This window comes from Dromiciops gliroides, chromosome 5 (assembly GCF_019393635.1).
Source record: "Dromiciops gliroides isolate mDroGli1 chromosome 5, mDroGli1.pri, whole genome shotgun sequence".
In the NCBI taxonomy this organism is placed as follows: domain Eukaryota; kingdom Metazoa; phylum Chordata; class Mammalia; order Microbiotheria; family Microbiotheriidae; genus Dromiciops; species Dromiciops gliroides.
The window spans coordinates 224677035-224692794 of NC_057865.1; the positions used below are offsets into that span (position 1 = coordinate 224677035).

At 51.5% G+C, this 15760-nt stretch overlaps 3 protein-coding genes across 9 annotated transcripts; 2 read left to right on the forward strand and 1 right to left on the reverse strand.

The window, feature by feature from the left end:
- The first annotated feature begins 122 nt into the window (after positions 1-122).
- Positions 123-2530, forward strand: ORMDL2 (ORMDL sphingolipid biosynthesis regulator 2). Of its 2 annotated transcripts, none has more exons than XM_043967940.1 (4): positions 123-176; positions 958-1132; positions 1249-1400; positions 2002-2530. In XM_043967940.1, exons 2-4 carry the CDS (start codon positions 959-961, stop codon positions 2135-2137), a joined length of 462 nt encoding a protein of 153 aa, XP_043823875.1. In that variant the 5' UTR covers positions 123-176; position 958; the 3' UTR covers positions 2138-2530. The 2 variants fall into 2 exon arrangements, with proteins under 2 accessions (XP_043823875.1, XP_043823874.1); XM_043967939.1 differs by having other exon boundaries at positions 141-226.
- Positions 2531-2643: 113 nt separating this feature from the next.
- DNAJC14 (DnaJ heat shock protein family (Hsp40) member C14) lies at positions 2644-8121 on the reverse strand. Of its 2 annotated transcripts, none has more exons than XM_043968183.1 (7): positions 7991-8121; positions 6207-7658; positions 5193-5299; positions 4803-4922; positions 4320-4480; positions 3780-3882; positions 2644-3629 (listed from the first exon to the last, which is right to left on the reverse strand). In XM_043968183.1, exons 2-7 carry the CDS (start codon positions 7599-7601, stop codon positions 3404-3406), a joined length of 2112 nt encoding a protein of 703 aa, XP_043824118.1. In that variant the 5' UTR covers positions 7602-7658; positions 7991-8121; the 3' UTR covers positions 2644-3403. The 2 variants fall into 2 exon arrangements, with proteins under 2 accessions (XP_043824118.1, XP_043824119.1); XM_043968184.1 differs by having other exon boundaries at positions 7782-8114.
- A 1353-nt stretch (positions 8122-9474) lies between these two features.
- Positions 9475-14560, forward strand: LOC122729864 (transmembrane protein 198-like). Of its 5 annotated transcripts, XM_043968965.1 has the most exons (7): positions 9475-9648; positions 10711-10829; positions 10914-11161; positions 11821-12402; positions 12900-13054; positions 13162-13210; positions 14034-14560. In XM_043968965.1, exons 2-7 carry the CDS (start codon positions 10786-10788, stop codon positions 14084-14086), a joined length of 1131 nt encoding a protein of 376 aa, XP_043824900.1. In that variant the 5' UTR covers positions 9475-9648; positions 10711-10785; the 3' UTR covers positions 14087-14560. The 5 variants fall into 5 exon arrangements, with proteins under 5 accessions (XP_043824900.1, XP_043824901.1, XP_043824898.1 ...); XM_043968966.1 differs by having other exon boundaries at positions 11869-12402; positions 13162-14556; XM_043968963.1 differs by having other exon boundaries at positions 13162-14554.
- Positions 14561-15760: the final 1200 nt, after the last annotated feature.

A 15760-nucleotide genomic window follows, 5' to 3' on the forward strand; every position in this document is an offset into this window, starting at 1 on the left:
GGGAAAGGGATTGGAGAAGGGTTGGTTCCCTCCCACCTGAGTGATGGGGCCGCTGGCTAACCGAAACACCAAACACCAAAACGGATGGCCAATGGGCCGCGGCAGCGCCGGGTCTAGCGGACCAATGGGAACAGTTCGAGGGAAGGGCTGCTTCCTGGAGACAACAGGTGGAGAAGGTAAAGTAACCGAACTTGCGGCTGGCGGGAGTGGCCCTTGGAGCCATCAGGTGAGGGGAGTTGGGAGTGAGGGGACGGGACCGAGAGGAGTAGGGGAAGGCAGTGCAGGAGAACTTTAAGGGGCGGGTTTGGGGCGCCGGGCTGCCGCCAAAGGGTTTGTGGAACTCGGGGCATGGCTGGGTTTCGGGCGTGGGCAGCCGGCTCCCCCGGAGGGCGGCGGTCTAAACGCCGAGGCCGTAGAGCGCTTCCGGAATGGGGAGCCGGCGCCCCCGGAACGTGGTCCTGCGGCTTCTTAGGTTTTCGGGGAAGAATTGGGCCAGCGGAACTATCCGCGCTGAGGCCGTCGTCCACGGCACCCCCGGACGAGAGGATGGGAGGGCAGAGGTGTTGTTCTCGAGGACTTCTGCCTTCTCAGCACCTCCCCTGTAGAGCCTCGTCCGACTCTCCCACCTCCCCCAGGAGGCGGGCTAGGGCGGTCTGCCGCAAATACTCCCCGGTGGAAAGGAAGCGAGGCATTTCCCTTTTACCCCTCTAATTCGTACCGCCCCCTCCCTTGCCGGGCTCGCTTTGGGGCTTGCACAAGGCCATGTCCTGCAGGCTAAGGACAAGTTTCTGACTCCCCGCATCGCAGAAAACCTGTCTTTTTCATGCTTCCGTATACTCGAGAAGCGCCTCCCCCTCCTCCTCCTCCCCCCAGTTCAGGGTTAATTGCAGTGGCCAAACCCGGGAGGGAGGGAGGCAGGCGAGGCTGAGTTGAACTCCTGACTCATTCTTGTGGCAGGATGAATGTGGGGGTGGCCCACAGTGAGGTGAACCCCAACACAAGGGTGATGAACAGCCGAGGCATCTGGCTAGCCTACATCATCCTGGTAGGGCTCCTGCACGTGGTTCTACTCAGCATCCCCTTCTTCAGCATCCCAGTTGTCTGGACCTTGACCAACGTCATCCATAACCTGGTGAGCCTCCGGCGTAAATGCATTTTCTCTCAAGACTTTTACTCCTTGGGGATTTGCTCACCTGCTTCAAATCCATAGTTGAAAAGGATGTCTTCTGCCTTTTGACCCCCTCACAGGCTATGTATGTCTTTCTGCACACTGTGAAGGGGACACCCTTTGAGACCCCCGACCAAGGCAAGGCCCGGCTCCTTACACACTGGGAGCAGATGGACTATGGGCTTCAGTTCACCTCCTCCAGAAAGTTCCTCAGTATTTCTCCCATTGTGCTGTGAGTTCCAAGTGGGTGAAGGGCAGGGTAGGTAGAGATGGGGTTGCAAAGGCTCCTAAGGGGACTTCAGTTAAGTGGTAGGCACTACCACAAGGGGTAGAATCTCTATGAACTCCCTGAAAGACTGCCCCGGCGATGTAACCATGGTAGGTGGTGTTCAATTCACCAATTCTGAAAGCCACAAATAGGCTTGCTGCCTCCCTGTGGTGGTAATGGGAATAGGAGGATCTTGGAAAATTCCAAAGATAACCTAACCTAGACTGGTGCAAAAGACTCTCCTTAAAGGTACTACAAATGAAGGTATTTAAAAGGAAAAGGGTAAAGTCGGAGGCAAGGGGATGCTTGCCTGACCCTTCTTTCATTTTCCATTGATCAATACGTTTTGTTTAATCTATAAACTATCTTCCCCATTCAAGAAAAAATGCTGTTCACGTGGTAACAGTTTAGGGGTTAGAACTAGCTGAGGTAGAGCTGGTCATTTTAAGGAAAGAATCCAGTCACTGACTTGGGGCTAAATGGTAGGAAGAAGAAGAGTAGAGGGCAGAGGTGAGATGATTGAGACCAGTTCCTCTTTTTCATGTGTTCTTCTTTCTCTTTCTAGCTACCTCCTGGCCAGCTTCTACACCAAATATGATGCTGCTCACTTTATCATCAACACAGCTTCACTACTCAGTGTACTACTGCCTAAGTTACCCCAATTCCATGGTGTCCGTCTGTTTGGCATCAATAAGTACTAATATTCTGGCAACGATCACTCAAGTGCAAGCTAGGGAAAGACAAAGAACAAAGGGCTGCCCTATCCTCCTTCCCTTTAGATACTGAAGACCTGAGGATCAACCGACCTTTTCTGCCAACCCCAGGGAGATGAATTTGGGGGTAGAGGTACAAGTAAGGGCAGGTTCCTTAGAATCAAGAAAGATGGATGGGGGCTGGGCCCACTCTCCTGTCTGGTGCTATAGTTTTTCTTTTCCAACTATATCATTGCTACATATTTCTTTGTGATAGAAGCTGTTTTTCAGATGTAAATCCAGGGTAGTCAGCAGAACTTTGTGGGAGGTGAGGAAGGAAGAAGAGACTACATTCTTCCTAATCTTAAATTTAAAATAAATGTTTCTGATTGTGTTATCATATCCCATGCCTTCCTGAAACTGTTTCTTGTCCCCACCCAACCAAGAGCTAATTATCAGAGATTAGTAACCCTTATCACATAGAAAATAGTGTCAAGGCAAGTGGGCACACAAAAGAGGTAGGCATAGCTTGCCAGTTATGTTTATAGAAAGGTAAATCCCCTGGCTTTAAATAGATATGTACATACAAATATGAACTTAAAAAACCCTTTGATTACATAGGGATAGCTGGGGACAACTCCCCACCACCACCAAACTTGCTTTTTTCTGCCTCCCACCCACCAAGGGCATGGAGACTTGAACCTACTTTAAAAAAAAAAATTGTCAAATCAGCCATCCTTGCAGAAACAACCCTGAGGTTAGGTAGGAACCATAGAATAGAGAGAGGCAGCATTCCCATTCCCTGAATGGTCCTGGGCTTTTACCCACCCCTGAACATAAGGGCCTCCTCTGCTTTGTCTCCTAACGTAGACAATAGAGGAGAGGGCCCAGAAACAAAGGCCCAAGATAACAACAGAATGAGGATCACCCTGGCCTTCAGAAGGACGGACAATATAAGAGCCCCCCCAAACCCTGGAGAGCTCTGTCCCCCACAAAATACTCATCGGTCCCAATCCTAGCCAAGGTCTAGGCACAGGACCCTTCCTGCCAATCACCCCACTATTTCTTTGGTATTGTCATCAAACAAGGTTCAGTTAGTAGTTCCCAGAGTGGGGCTTCAGTGGCTTCCCACAAGTCACTGAGCGAACAGTTAATGCTTGAAATTTTTTAAATGTTGAAAATTTAAAAAAACAAATTCCATCCTATGCTGTACACAGCCCTTATGACTCCCTGACACGGAGCTTGGGAGGGTAGAGAAGAGGAGGAGACAGGGCATCAGCGATGGAAGGGCCTCCTCACTTTTTTCCGCCGCTTCGGTTTGGTTTCTGGACCTTTGGGTGCTGTGGAACTGTCTGGCCTGGAAGGTGGACTGGTCCCAGGGCCAGGCTGGGAAGCTGCAAAGAAATTTCCATTGGGCATCTGGCCTGGGGGAACCTGAAAGATCCGGCTAAAGAAATCCTGAAGGTCAGCAACTGAAGCAGGAGGGGTATCTGGAGTGGCTCTACAAGAAAACAAATGTGATAAGAAGATGAACACTCCTAAAGATAGGGATGTTTTACTTATTAAGAAAAATATTAAGTCAGTAGCCAGGATGCACTAGGATACCAAACTATTCTATATAGTCAGTTCTCTGAGAAAAAACACTACCTACCTCTGCCGCCCACCAGGACCAGGAATCCGGGACCCAAATGAGATGTGATAGGGGACTCTGTGGGTATCTGGGGATATCCCCACACGTTGACACCCAGCCCATTCTGCAAATACAAGAGGGAGTCTGAACAAACAACAGGACTCAAAACAACCCCCAAGTTGTCCTGATTCCATTCTATGTAAGCAGATATCCAGGCCTGGCTATTCAGTCATGCCCCCCCTCTTTGTGACCCCCACGTGGAGTTTTCTTGGCAGAGATACTAGAATGGTTTTCCATTTCCTTCTCCAGCTCATTTTGCAAATGAGGAAACTGAAGCAAACAGAGTTAAGTGATTTGTCCAGGGTCACACAGCTATGGTCTCAGACTGGATTTGCACTCAAAGATGAGTCTTCCTAACTCCAGGCCTGACACTCTATCCACTGCACCACCTAGCTGCCTTCCCAAAACTATAGCTTCTAGATTAGCGCTGCAGACAACTAAACATTCTGGCCCTTCTGTTACCCACATTCTATCCTACCCTGAGGTAGAGTTGGAGTATACCTGTGATGTCATATACTTTTCCATCCATCATGGCAAAATAAGTGATCTTGAGGCCCAACATGCTTGACTCTGCCCAGAAGTCACCTTCCTCAGCAGGATGCATCTTGCTGCACTCAGCACAATATCGAGCACACTGGGACTCTCGATCCATTTCAAACCTCCTGTCCCCCAACATGGAAACACATACATTAGTCCTAAGTACCATCAAGGCATTATCTTGACTTTAGCAAACTACTTGTGCTGAAGGCACCATTTATTAGGCATATCCAGGACTACTCTGTCTTTTCTACTTAAGTAATCTTCAAATTAAATTATAATACCTTTGTTCAACTATGTGTTTATCCATGTCCCCAAGCCCAACCACCACTTCACAACAACCAACTCCAAACCCTTATGAAAAGCCATAAAAAGCATTAGAGAAAAGACAACAGGCCTCAACTGTCCTAGCTCCAAGCTATGATGCCCCCCACTCCAGTTTTTCACCTGTGCTTCCCTTGACACCGGCTGCACATCATAGTATTCATGGCCTCTTTGAGTTCATCCTGCAGCTTGGACAGAAATTCATTGACTGACCTGCTCAGCTCACTCTCTGCCATCCGTTTCCTGGGAGTAAAACAGAAGTGGTGTTAGCCACAAAGCACTAAGGGAAAAATAAGTCAATCCTTGGGTAAGTCATTTAACACCTTCTGACCTCAGTTTTCCTCATTTTTAATATAAGATGGCCTCTCGGATCCCTTCCAGCTCTAGCTATATCACACTTCTCTCTAGCCAGAAACAGAAACTGAGCAACATCCTCCTCTCCCTGGCCACAAGGGCCTTCTCTGCCTCTGACACATTCCACCCTCACAAAGCATTTTTGCCCGCATTCCTCACATCTCATATTCCTTCCGTCTCTCTGGGTTGCTGACAATGTCCCAGGCAGCCCGCAAGACCTTGAAGGCCTCCTCAGCCCTGGGGTGATGATTCTTGTCAGGATGAACCTACAAAGTCAAAGAGTGAGAAGTCAAATTCCCATCTCAAAGTCAAAATAATCCCATACCAAAATGTGAAAAAACCACCTATCCTAAAGCATTTCCCAAAGATGTTACAACTCTAGTTCCTCTACCTCATCCTCTCTCATAACTCAAGACGAGTGGAAAGTGCTCATGTCTTGGTAAAATGCTTCCTAAGTTGTCTTTGACTAGTTTTTCATTCTGTCTCAATGGAAAAAGAAAACGACTGACCATCTTTCTCCATTTGATACCTCTTTAGAAAATTCCTATTGGAGGCCGCTAGGTGGCGCAGTGAACAAAGCACAGGCCCTGGATTCAGGAGGACTTGAGTTCAAATTCCACCTCAGACACTTGGCACTTACTAGTTGTGTGACCCTGAGCAAGTCACTTAACCCTCATTGCCCCCCCCACACACACACACACACAATTTTTCTATTTAGCTATTCCTCAGCCTTCTCCTCTTTAAGCTCAATCCTTTTTGTACCCCTCTTCCAACCGTTTTCCCACCATTTCAGTGATTCTCCTTTCCAAATTATTTTCACATCCCACTGAAAACGCAGAATAGACTAGACTCCCAAGAGTGTTGTAGTCTCCCACACTTGACCACCCAGGTCATTGGCATTGCAGCTGAATGACTCCTTAAACAATAGTAAAACAAGGCAATAGGAGACCAAACCATAGAACGGGAGGATAATGAGAAGTTGCTTAAGCTGTGCTTGAGTGTTTGTGTGCCCGCGCTCGCTCGCTCGCGCTCGCTCTCTCTCTCTCTCTCTCTCTCTCTCTCTCTCTCTCTCTCTCTCTCTCTCTCTCTCTCCCTCTCCCTCCCTCCCTCCCCAATTCTTCCTTCCCAGAAGAAAACAGCTAACATGGGACAGGGAACAAGGGAGTTACTTACCATCACCGCCAGCTGCCTGTATGCCTTCTTCAGTTCCACATCCGATGCTGTGGTTTCTACCCCTAGCACCTGGAAGGGGTTTAGCTCATCTTCTGGGATCTCAGCCATAGCCAAGAGCCGAGACACCTCTTCTCCAGGTTGGTAGTAGCGCCCACTAGATGCTTGCACATCCCCTTGCCTGTTGGTCCTCTGCTTGCCCCAGGGCACCTCCAGCCAACCCCTCTGCACTAGCCCCACCAACTGTTGCCATGTCCTGCTCTCTTTGAGATGAGTCCAAAAGCGATGCATAGCAGGGGCATCCAGCCTGGAGAAGAGCCAGCTGGCCTGAGCCCGCCAGCCCAATCGGTCTCCCATGCACACCAAGACTCTCCAGCTCAGCTGAAGACAGCCCAACAGCAGGGCAAGGACCAAGAGTAGCACAGCACACAGGAGTCGTAGGAGGTGGGAAAAAAGCCCTGCCCCAGAGCAAAGTCCCCAGCACAGACACAGGAACACCATCTGAGTCCAGCTCCCCAAGTGCCCAACCCAGCTTCCCACCCATACTCGAAGCAGGTGCAGATCACTGCCTCTCAGCTGTCCACAAGAATAGATAAGGTGCCCACCAGTTTCCACATACTCCCCCACTAACACCAACAACTCAATCAGCCACCAGAACCCCTTCTGTCCAAGTCGATACAGTTCCTCTGATACCCATACCACCAAATATCTACGCCGGTCTGCCTGGCTTCGTTTCCGGCCAGGCCGGTGTCGACCAGAGGGACGAGGGTCCCTCCGACCGCCCTCCCTAGATTCCTCTTTGGTTGGCAGGCGATGCCGCTGCCTCCTGGGTGGAGGCTTCTTTCCACTGGGCACAGGGGAAGGGTTACTGGGAACCCTGGTGGGCCCTTCTTCATCATCTTCATCTTCTTCCAGGGCTGGGGAAGTACAGCAGGAGCAAAAGTTACTAAATGAGCCATCTCCTCCCTCAGAGAAAAGCCCCTCAGGAACACTGGGAGCTCCTTGACAATTACAGACTGACGGTATTGTTGGGATGGAAGAATCTCCGTCCTCCAAGTCCCCAGCCCCATCGTCCCTTGAAAGCTCCTTGTCCACGCTTGTTTCCTCATCTGAAGATGCTTCAGTCTGATCAAGATCTTCTCCCTCCCCAGAGGGTCCTGGGTCCCTCGGAGCACCTTGGTTTGGATCTGATTGGTGGGTGGGACTCTGGGGTGGTGTATTTGTGGAACAAGGATGTCTTGTAAGGCAATAGGTACCATTGGGTGCAGCCTCTACCGAGTCCCCAAATCCTGAGAATGAAAGTTTGTCGGGGCCCACAGTGGGCCCTGAAGTCCAAAGTGAAGAGCCACTGTGGGGTGCCCTGTACAACTTCCTTTCCCCGGGGTGCTGCTGGGCCATGACCCCGGGGCTTCCTGAAGGAATTTAGGTCACAGCCATCATGATGACTTCAAGTGCCTGCAACAAAAGGGAGGCGTCAAATCGAGAAGCTTCTTCCTACTCCCGGGTCAGACCCACTTGTCAGGGAGCAGGAAGCGCGACCATCCCTTCCGTCCCCCATCACGGAGCCCTCCGACGAACCTGAGGAGCAGAGTCCCAAATACGCCAGGCAGGAGAGGAGCCCGCGGAAGGGAAGAGCCCCTAACGGGTGAGAGCGGAGGAGCAGGGGAGCCGCGGGAAGAGAAGGGCGGGGCGGGGCGGGGCCGGAGGGGGTGGGGGAAGGCGCCCCCGAACCCGAGGCTGGGCCCGGAGCTGGGGAAAAGGGGCTGAGGAGACGAAGAGAGACAAACCAGGCAGCGGCAGTAACGCTATCCTTCCTGCGAGGTCCGGAGCCCGGGGGAGCTACGAGAGCCGCTCCCCCGGCTCGGCCTCCCGCTCACGCTCCGCGACCTCCGCAGACTTTCACTTCCGGGGTCGGCAGGGAAGGGCGGAGCGACAGCGGTTGGCCGGGGGGCACGCGCGAGTCCGATCCCGCGAGAGGCGGTCCGAGCTGTCAAGAAGCCCCACCCCTTAAAGAGCCCGCGTCCGCCGAGGCTGCAAATTGGCACAGAGCGCAGTACAGCCCTGGAAAGGAGGGGGAAGGAGGGAGGGGGCGGGTGCTACAGGCAACCCTGAGAAACCGAGAGCGGCATTTTTCGATTCTGGGAAGAGACAGGGAGGCACGGCAAGAGCCCCGCCCCCCCGTGCCTCAGTTTCCCCTCGGGACCAGAGCCCTGCTCTCTTTCTCCCATTCCCCGCCCCGGGACCGCTGCCAAGGAGAACGGAGGCTTCTTTGTGTCCCAAGGAAACTGGGCGGAGAGGAGACCACCACTGGCCCACCCTCCACCGCCCTCCGGTCCCCAGTTCTGCTCCTCCCTTCCCAGCGCCCGACCAGGCGGGGCCAGTGTGACGGGGCGGAGGGGGGAGGGGGGGGAGGGGGAGGGGGAGGGGGAGGGGGAGGGGGAGGGGGAGGGGAGGGGGGGAACTGGCGAGTTGAGCTGCGCCTCCCAGCGCGGCTCTGGCTCCAACTGTCCTCCTAGCCACCCCCACCCTTCATCCCACCCCCTCCCTACCCTCGGCTCTGCTTCCAGACCACGCCACCGAGGAGGAGGCAGAGGTTGGAAGGACAGGGGGCACGGCGAGCGGCCGGGGAGTTCACGTTCCCGATTCGGAGGGCAGCGCTCGAGTCCGGAACCCGGGGACCCCAGCTTTGCATCTGGTTTGCATAACATGCAAGTCTGATCCAGAGACTGAAATCCCTCTCGAGCCCCACGGAAAGAAAGATCTCCTGCCCTTCTCCCCTTTCCGAGATTTCTCTCCCCAGTCTGAGTCTTTCTCCCAAGGACTTCCAAATACCCCAGTCTCCGCCTCTCTTCCCGTCGGCGCCCCGAACCCCTGGACTACTGCCCGGGGTCCAGGATGCCGACCCCTTTTCTCCAAGAGACAATACTCCAATTCTCTGGGAAGTGGAAGAAACCAAACCGGAGTTGGGGGGCGCTGGGACCCCACTGGAAATTTCGGGGGGTATGGAAGCAGAGGAGTGGCCCTCTGAGTATTTGGAGTCCCTAGCCCAAGAGCGTCGTGGTACCCTCCCCTCCAAACACCTCCTGGACAAGGTTGCGGGTCTCAAGACTCGAGCTAGGAGAGTGAGTTCCCTGTTTCCCGACCCCCCACCCCCCAGAGGTGGGGTTGGCTAGGCCCGCCCCGTGATGTCACCCCCCCCTTACACTCACTCCATCCCCCTCCCCTCCCCCACTCCCAGCTCCCAGCTTCCTTCCTCCCACCCCCCCTCCCCGCCCCCCAGCTGGTTGCATTGAGTTGCCTGGGCTTGGGCTGAGCTGTTAGCAAGAGTTTTGAAGAGCTACCAAAGGAACGACTTCCCCCACTACCCACTACCCGTGGGCGTCCTACTCCGGGCCGAGATGCCACTGGGAGTCTAGGAAAGTGCCCCCGGGCTCCAAGCAGGGTGGTGAGTAGTTGCTGCCCTCCTCCCCATCCTGTTCTAGGGTGGAAGCCCCAGACATCAGAAGGGGGATGGGGTGGGGAGGCAGGAACTGGAGGCTCCGATTTTGGCAGCTTGCTGAGTACTTTGATGACCAAATGCAAGGAAGAAATACGCTTTTCCTGGACCCAGTGCTCTGAAAATGCAAAAACGCCTTGAAATGTGTCCTGATTCAAGGCACTCATTGGCTCTGCCAACCTGTACAGTGTACTGGCAGAAAGGGGAGAGAGGGAATACCATCCTGAGTTGGTTAAAGGAGATTTGTGCGAAGACATGGGGTGCCAGTGGGCAGGGTGCCCACTCAGGAAGGAAAAAGGAGGAGGAGGGAGTTTAGACCAAGGACACTTCTATCGGACAACTCCATTCCAGGATCCGATCCTAGGCAAGGCTCCAAAAAGCTGTAAGATCTGCAGCTCTACTGAGTCTGATTCTCTATGTCCCTGTTTGTCTGGGTGCCTACCTGGGTCTTCCTCTTTTTCCTCTCTTTTATCACTTTTCTAATTTTTTTCCTTTATTAACTTTTTTCTCTTTATTCAACTGCTATAAAGATGCCTAGGACCACCCCACCACCACCACCACTACCATAAATCATTTTTCTTTATTCTGCCTCCTCCCACCTTAACCTCCAACCTTTCTATACTGTACAGGGTTGGGAACTCTTTCTTCCAGAACCGGCTTCTGGCACCCCAAATTCTAATAAAAACTTTTAACTCCTCCACAACCAGCATTCCTGGCCTTTATATTCTCACCTCCACCCCCCCCCCAAAGGCCTGGAGTCTAACTCTACCCCAGCACCCATCAATCAGTCCCTAACTTATCCAAAATTTGCCTAGCAGGATCATAAGATCCAGGTTACCCTGTCAGTTTACTGAGTCCCACAGAAGTTAAGTCATTTGATCAAGGTTAGCACAGGATTTTGTTTCACAGTTGCAAAAGAAAAATTCAAGTCCAGAAACTCAGACACCAAATCTAATGCTAATTTTTACCACACTGCCTACTCACAATGTTTTTTGCTCTATTATTCATTAGAATATTCCCAGCAGAGTTGAGCATCCCCATCCCAGCAGAATTGGGCATCCCCATTCCAGAGGACTGGGTTGAAGAATGAGAATATCAAGACAACCCACAGGGCCCTCTGAGTTGCCAAGGTCACCCTTATGACTTCTGATATCCACCCAAGGGGTTCTCACAGGACTCATGAGTCTCTGAGCAGCTCCTGCTCCTCCTTACAGGTTGCCCACCCCCCTCAAACTTTTGTGGATAAACAGAAGAGCTGGTCCAGTTCTCACTGTGGTCCCCTTGGCCATGGATCAGGTGCAGCCCCCCTTGACTGTGACCCCTGATCCCAGGCTCTTTAATCAGCAACTCCCAGAACCTCCTGAACCACAATGTGTCTTGGAGCCTCGAGACAACCCTGAGCTAGTTCCAGCTCTGGCCTGTGCTCTTTGCTGTTTCTTCGGAGTCATCTACTGCTGTTTCGGTGAGGAAGATAGGGGCAAGGCCAAGGCCTGGGATCCTGGGTGGGCAGCTACCATTATCTATTGGCCTCTTGGTGTTACTATCTTTCTCTTCCAGGACTATACCAATATACAATACTAATATACTTTACTAATATACTAGTCATAAATTCACAACATCTTCTCTTATGCAGAGTAAGGCTGCACACCCACTTTTCTACTTCCCAGCTTCCTTCTGCCTAGCACAGGTTTCTTGTCCTTCTGCTGATTGCCCACTTTTTACCTTGACTGCATCTTGTCTTCCCTTATCACTGTTCCCCACTAAATGGAATTCCTTTACCATCTTCTAGGAGAGAGTACCCTCTTTCCAGACCATTCTATTCCCTCCCTAGCTCTTCCCCTTTTATGCCCACTCTTCTCAACAAGGCTCCATCCCATTATTTACCCTTCTACCCAATACTCCCCTCTCCAATGCCCAAGTCTTCCCTCTAAGCACTCTCTCCTGCCTATTTCCCCCCATGCCTCCAAGCCTTTCATAATGTCTCCTCCTTGCATCATTTGTCCCTGGAATGCTTCCTTCTATCATCCCTCTTTTGCTTCTGTCCTCTCTCAACCTCTTAGTGCCCAGCACCTTGGGGTGTTCCCCTGATACCTGGTACCCACCTCCCCACCCCCATCACAGGCTATCGATGCTTCAAGGCAGTGATGTTCCTGTCCGGGCTGCTTTCAGGAGCCCTGGTAATCTTCTTGCTTTGCCACAAAGAACGGGTGCTGGAGACACAACTGAGCCTGGAGGTGAGCGCAGGCATCGCGCTGGGCATTGGCCTCCTCTGTGGGCTGGTCACAATGCTGGTCCGAAGTGTGGGGCTCTTCCTGACTGGCCTCCTGCTTGGCTTGACCCTGGGAGCAGGTGCCTTACTGGGCACTGAACCCTTCTACCAACCACCCTCAGCCTGGGTACCAACAGGGGGCCTGGTGGGACTGGCACTTCTAGGTGCCCTACTTACCCTACGCTGGCCCCGACCTTTCACCGTGTTAGGCACGGCCCTCCTGGGAGCAGCCGTACTGGTGGGCTGTGCTGACTACTTCCTGGAGGGGCTGGCACTAGGTGGGCGTCTGGGTCAGCGACTTCAGGCCTTACCTGCCCTGCCCCCACTCTGCTGGTACAGCTGGGCCCTGCTGGGTGCCTGGCCTGCCCTGGGGGCACTTGGAGCCCTTGCTCAGTGGAGACTCACAGCGGAGGGCCACAGAGCCCACAATGATGGTAAGTTAGCATCTTGATACTGACACCCCATAGCTCTTCCCATTCTCATCCCCTACCTCATTCCTGACCTCAAATACCTAGTTGGGGGAGGGGGAGGAAATAAATACATATACTTGGGAAGGGTGCATGGGACTATCTGACCTGGTGGAGGCAGCTCCCAAGGGTCATCAGAGGACAAAATGGGGGGCATTACTGATGCTAGGCAGTGAGACTAGGAGTGTAGAATTTGCCAGTTTAGAGGTCCTAAGAGTTAGGACTTCAAGACAGAGGTATAGGGAGGGGTGTCACTACTAGGGGATTATCCCATATGAAAGTAAAGGAAGATTACAGAGAAGAGAGAACACAAGGGATAAATCTAGAAGGAAGGAAATCTCAGGAAAGGCTAACTGAAGCATAAAGGTTAATGGAAGTGAAGTGGGAATCTCCCTGAAGTGCTCAGGGTTGGGTTCGGAGTGGACTTTGAGAAGGTCCCCACTTGGTCCCCACTTGCTCCAAAGGGGTCTTGAGTCATCGACTGAAGAGCCTTCAGCTCCTTAGGATACGTCAGCAGGAGGCCAAGTGGCAGCAGAATTCTGGGGCAGCAGCCAGTGAGGGCAGTTACCGTCGCCAGGTCCCACACCGAGCCCGGAGCCCAGCTGACAGCCTGGCACCAGTAAGTGGGGAGGGAGGGGAGGAGGAGGAGAAATAGAGAGAGCCAGAACCTCTGACCTTGGCCCTTCTCTCCCCTTCCCTCCTCTTCTTCCTGGTCTTACCCTACAGAGTTATCTCCAGAGTCTCCGGGATCGACAGCTGGGACCAAGCACTACGGGTACTCCCCACCATGCCATCCTGGACCTAGACTCTGACTGTGGTTCCACCGTGCCCCTCACTACACCCCCTCGCTCCAGCCAAACCTGAGCCTCTATACACATAGGCGTGCGCGCGCGCGCGCGCGCGCACACACACACACACACACACACACACACTCATTCACTCACTTGTGCCTTAGAGAGAAGGGTCAGAGCACCAGGTGGGCAATGCTTGGGCAGAAGAGGTAGAATTTTCCACTGATAAACATACACAGAAATACACATTCTCCCTTCCCATCCCCAGCTGTTAGTCTGGGGGTAGAGGGAGAGGGCATGAAATGTGGTCTAGCCCAGCCCTGAGGGAGAATGTGCCAGGGTGGAGCTGGGGACAGCTGGAGGGAGATTGAAGGAGGAAGGGGGTGGAAGAACTGAATTTTTACCTCTGCTCAAACTACAGAGATAGCTTTATATTTCTGGAATTCTCTGTCATCCCTAAAACTCAGCACTCCTGCCCAACCATGACACCAAGCCTGGAAGGACCCTTCTCCTTTCTACAACATGACCTCCTTTTGTACGTCCCAAATCCTGCGCCTCAAAATGGGAAAATGGGGTTAGGGTTTTTGAAGATCCTATGAAAAATCAGGGAATTTCTAAAGACAGAACCCCCTTCTGGGAAGAAGGGAAAGGCTCCCTTTTAGGTGCCCCTGACTCCTCGAGTCCCAGGTTAATGGGTTATGACACTAAGTATTCCTTTTTCCCACATACTTCCAGTGCCTGAGCCCCATCCCTACCTCATTTGGGGGCTCTGTCCTCCCTGGTGCTTCCCCCTTTCCCTCCTTTCAGGCTTGTGGCGTATGCTGGGGCAGAATCTACTCAGCCTCTGCCCCTTGCGGTGAAGAGAAGAGGGCAACTCTGGGGAGAGCTACAGGGAGTATAAGGGTGGCCAAATGGAGACTGACAGATGCCAACACCTCTGCCTCTCAGCCCTGTAGGACACTAACATTCTAACCTGGCCTCCTCTCCAGTCACTAACCCTGTGCTAATATCTCCAGCCCTAGTGTCCATAACCCCCTTCCATTGGCGTAAAGAAATACAAATGGATGCCAAGGCAGAGGGAGGGGAGATATTGATGGTATGTAAATAAAATGGCATTGAAGATTAAACCATGTGCTCCAGACTTGTCCTATTTCCTCATTTTTCTCTTTTTTGATGGAATCACTTCCAACTCGATTCAACAGATTTACTATGTCAATTATGTGCAAGGCACAAGGCACTGACCTAAAGGAAAAACAATTGCTCCCTAGAGACCTGAGATTTTGTTTGTATAGGGAATTCCTTCGATTAATGCAGATAAGCAGCCCACCTATTGAGAGACAGACTAAATACTTGGGTATTCGCAACTCAAATGCCCAGGTTCACACTGCTAATATGTGTCTCAGGTGAGACCCAAGCAGAATTCTGGGCCAAGGCTAGGCTTCCACTTCACCAAAATGTGGCTGAAGCCTTGTAGGAAAGTTTAGGTTCTATGTTCTGATCCTCAGTTCTACAGACTCATGAATTCCATTTTAGCAGACCTCCTGTTTTTGCTGAGAATTTTACAGATTTTTGCTTAATGGATGTTTCCACTTTTCCTTTTTTAAAGAATTCCCCTCCCTACCTAACCTCTGTAAAACTCTTAGGGGGAAAAAAAACCTTAAAACAAAATTTGAAAAGGTAAACTGTCAGGGCAGCTAGATGGCGCAGTGGATAGAGCACCGGCCCTGGAATCAGGAGTACCTGAGTTCAAATCCGACCTCAGACACTTAACACTTACTAGCTGTGTGACCCTGGGCAAGTCATTTAACCCCAATTGCCTCACTAAAAAAACAAAAACAAAAAAAAGAAAATGTACAGTCTTTAAAAATATTTAGTAATACAGTGGATAAAGCACCAGCCCTGGATTTAGGAGGACCTGAGTTCAAGTCCAGCCTCAGACACTTGACACTTACTAGCTGTGTGACCCTGGGCAAGTCACTTAGCCCTCATTGCCCCGCCCCCCCAAAAAAAGAATTTTTAAAAAATAAATATTTAGTAATAGTATTGTCAGTTGAAAACCCAGAAGTGATAGGCTCTGAGGAATTGAGCAGAAATCACAAGTGACCCTAATTATTGACTTGGAAAATCTACCCAGCTTGCTAGCTAGTGCCAATCACAGGCATTCAATCTCACCTGAAAACCAAATTATAGAGATCAATAGGTTGCTTGTTGAACATGGAAACTGTGCAGAGAATTAATGCTCTTACAGGACATTTTCATCAAGCCAGGGTAGCCTGATAAATTTTCATCCTCTATTATACTTCTCCATATTTCTTTCTAAATATCTGGAACCAGTCAGCAGAATCAGAGACACAACCCCAAACTTGGTCCTCCTGCAGACCATCGTGTTAATCAACTTTATCTTGGGTCTTTGGGGACCCAGTGGAGTAGATCCTAGCTTCCTTACACTTAAGGCTGACATCTAGTTTCAGTAGTCACCTCATTCACATTAATAGCCTATTTTCTCATTCCTGTCTTACTTAGCCAGTGCCTAG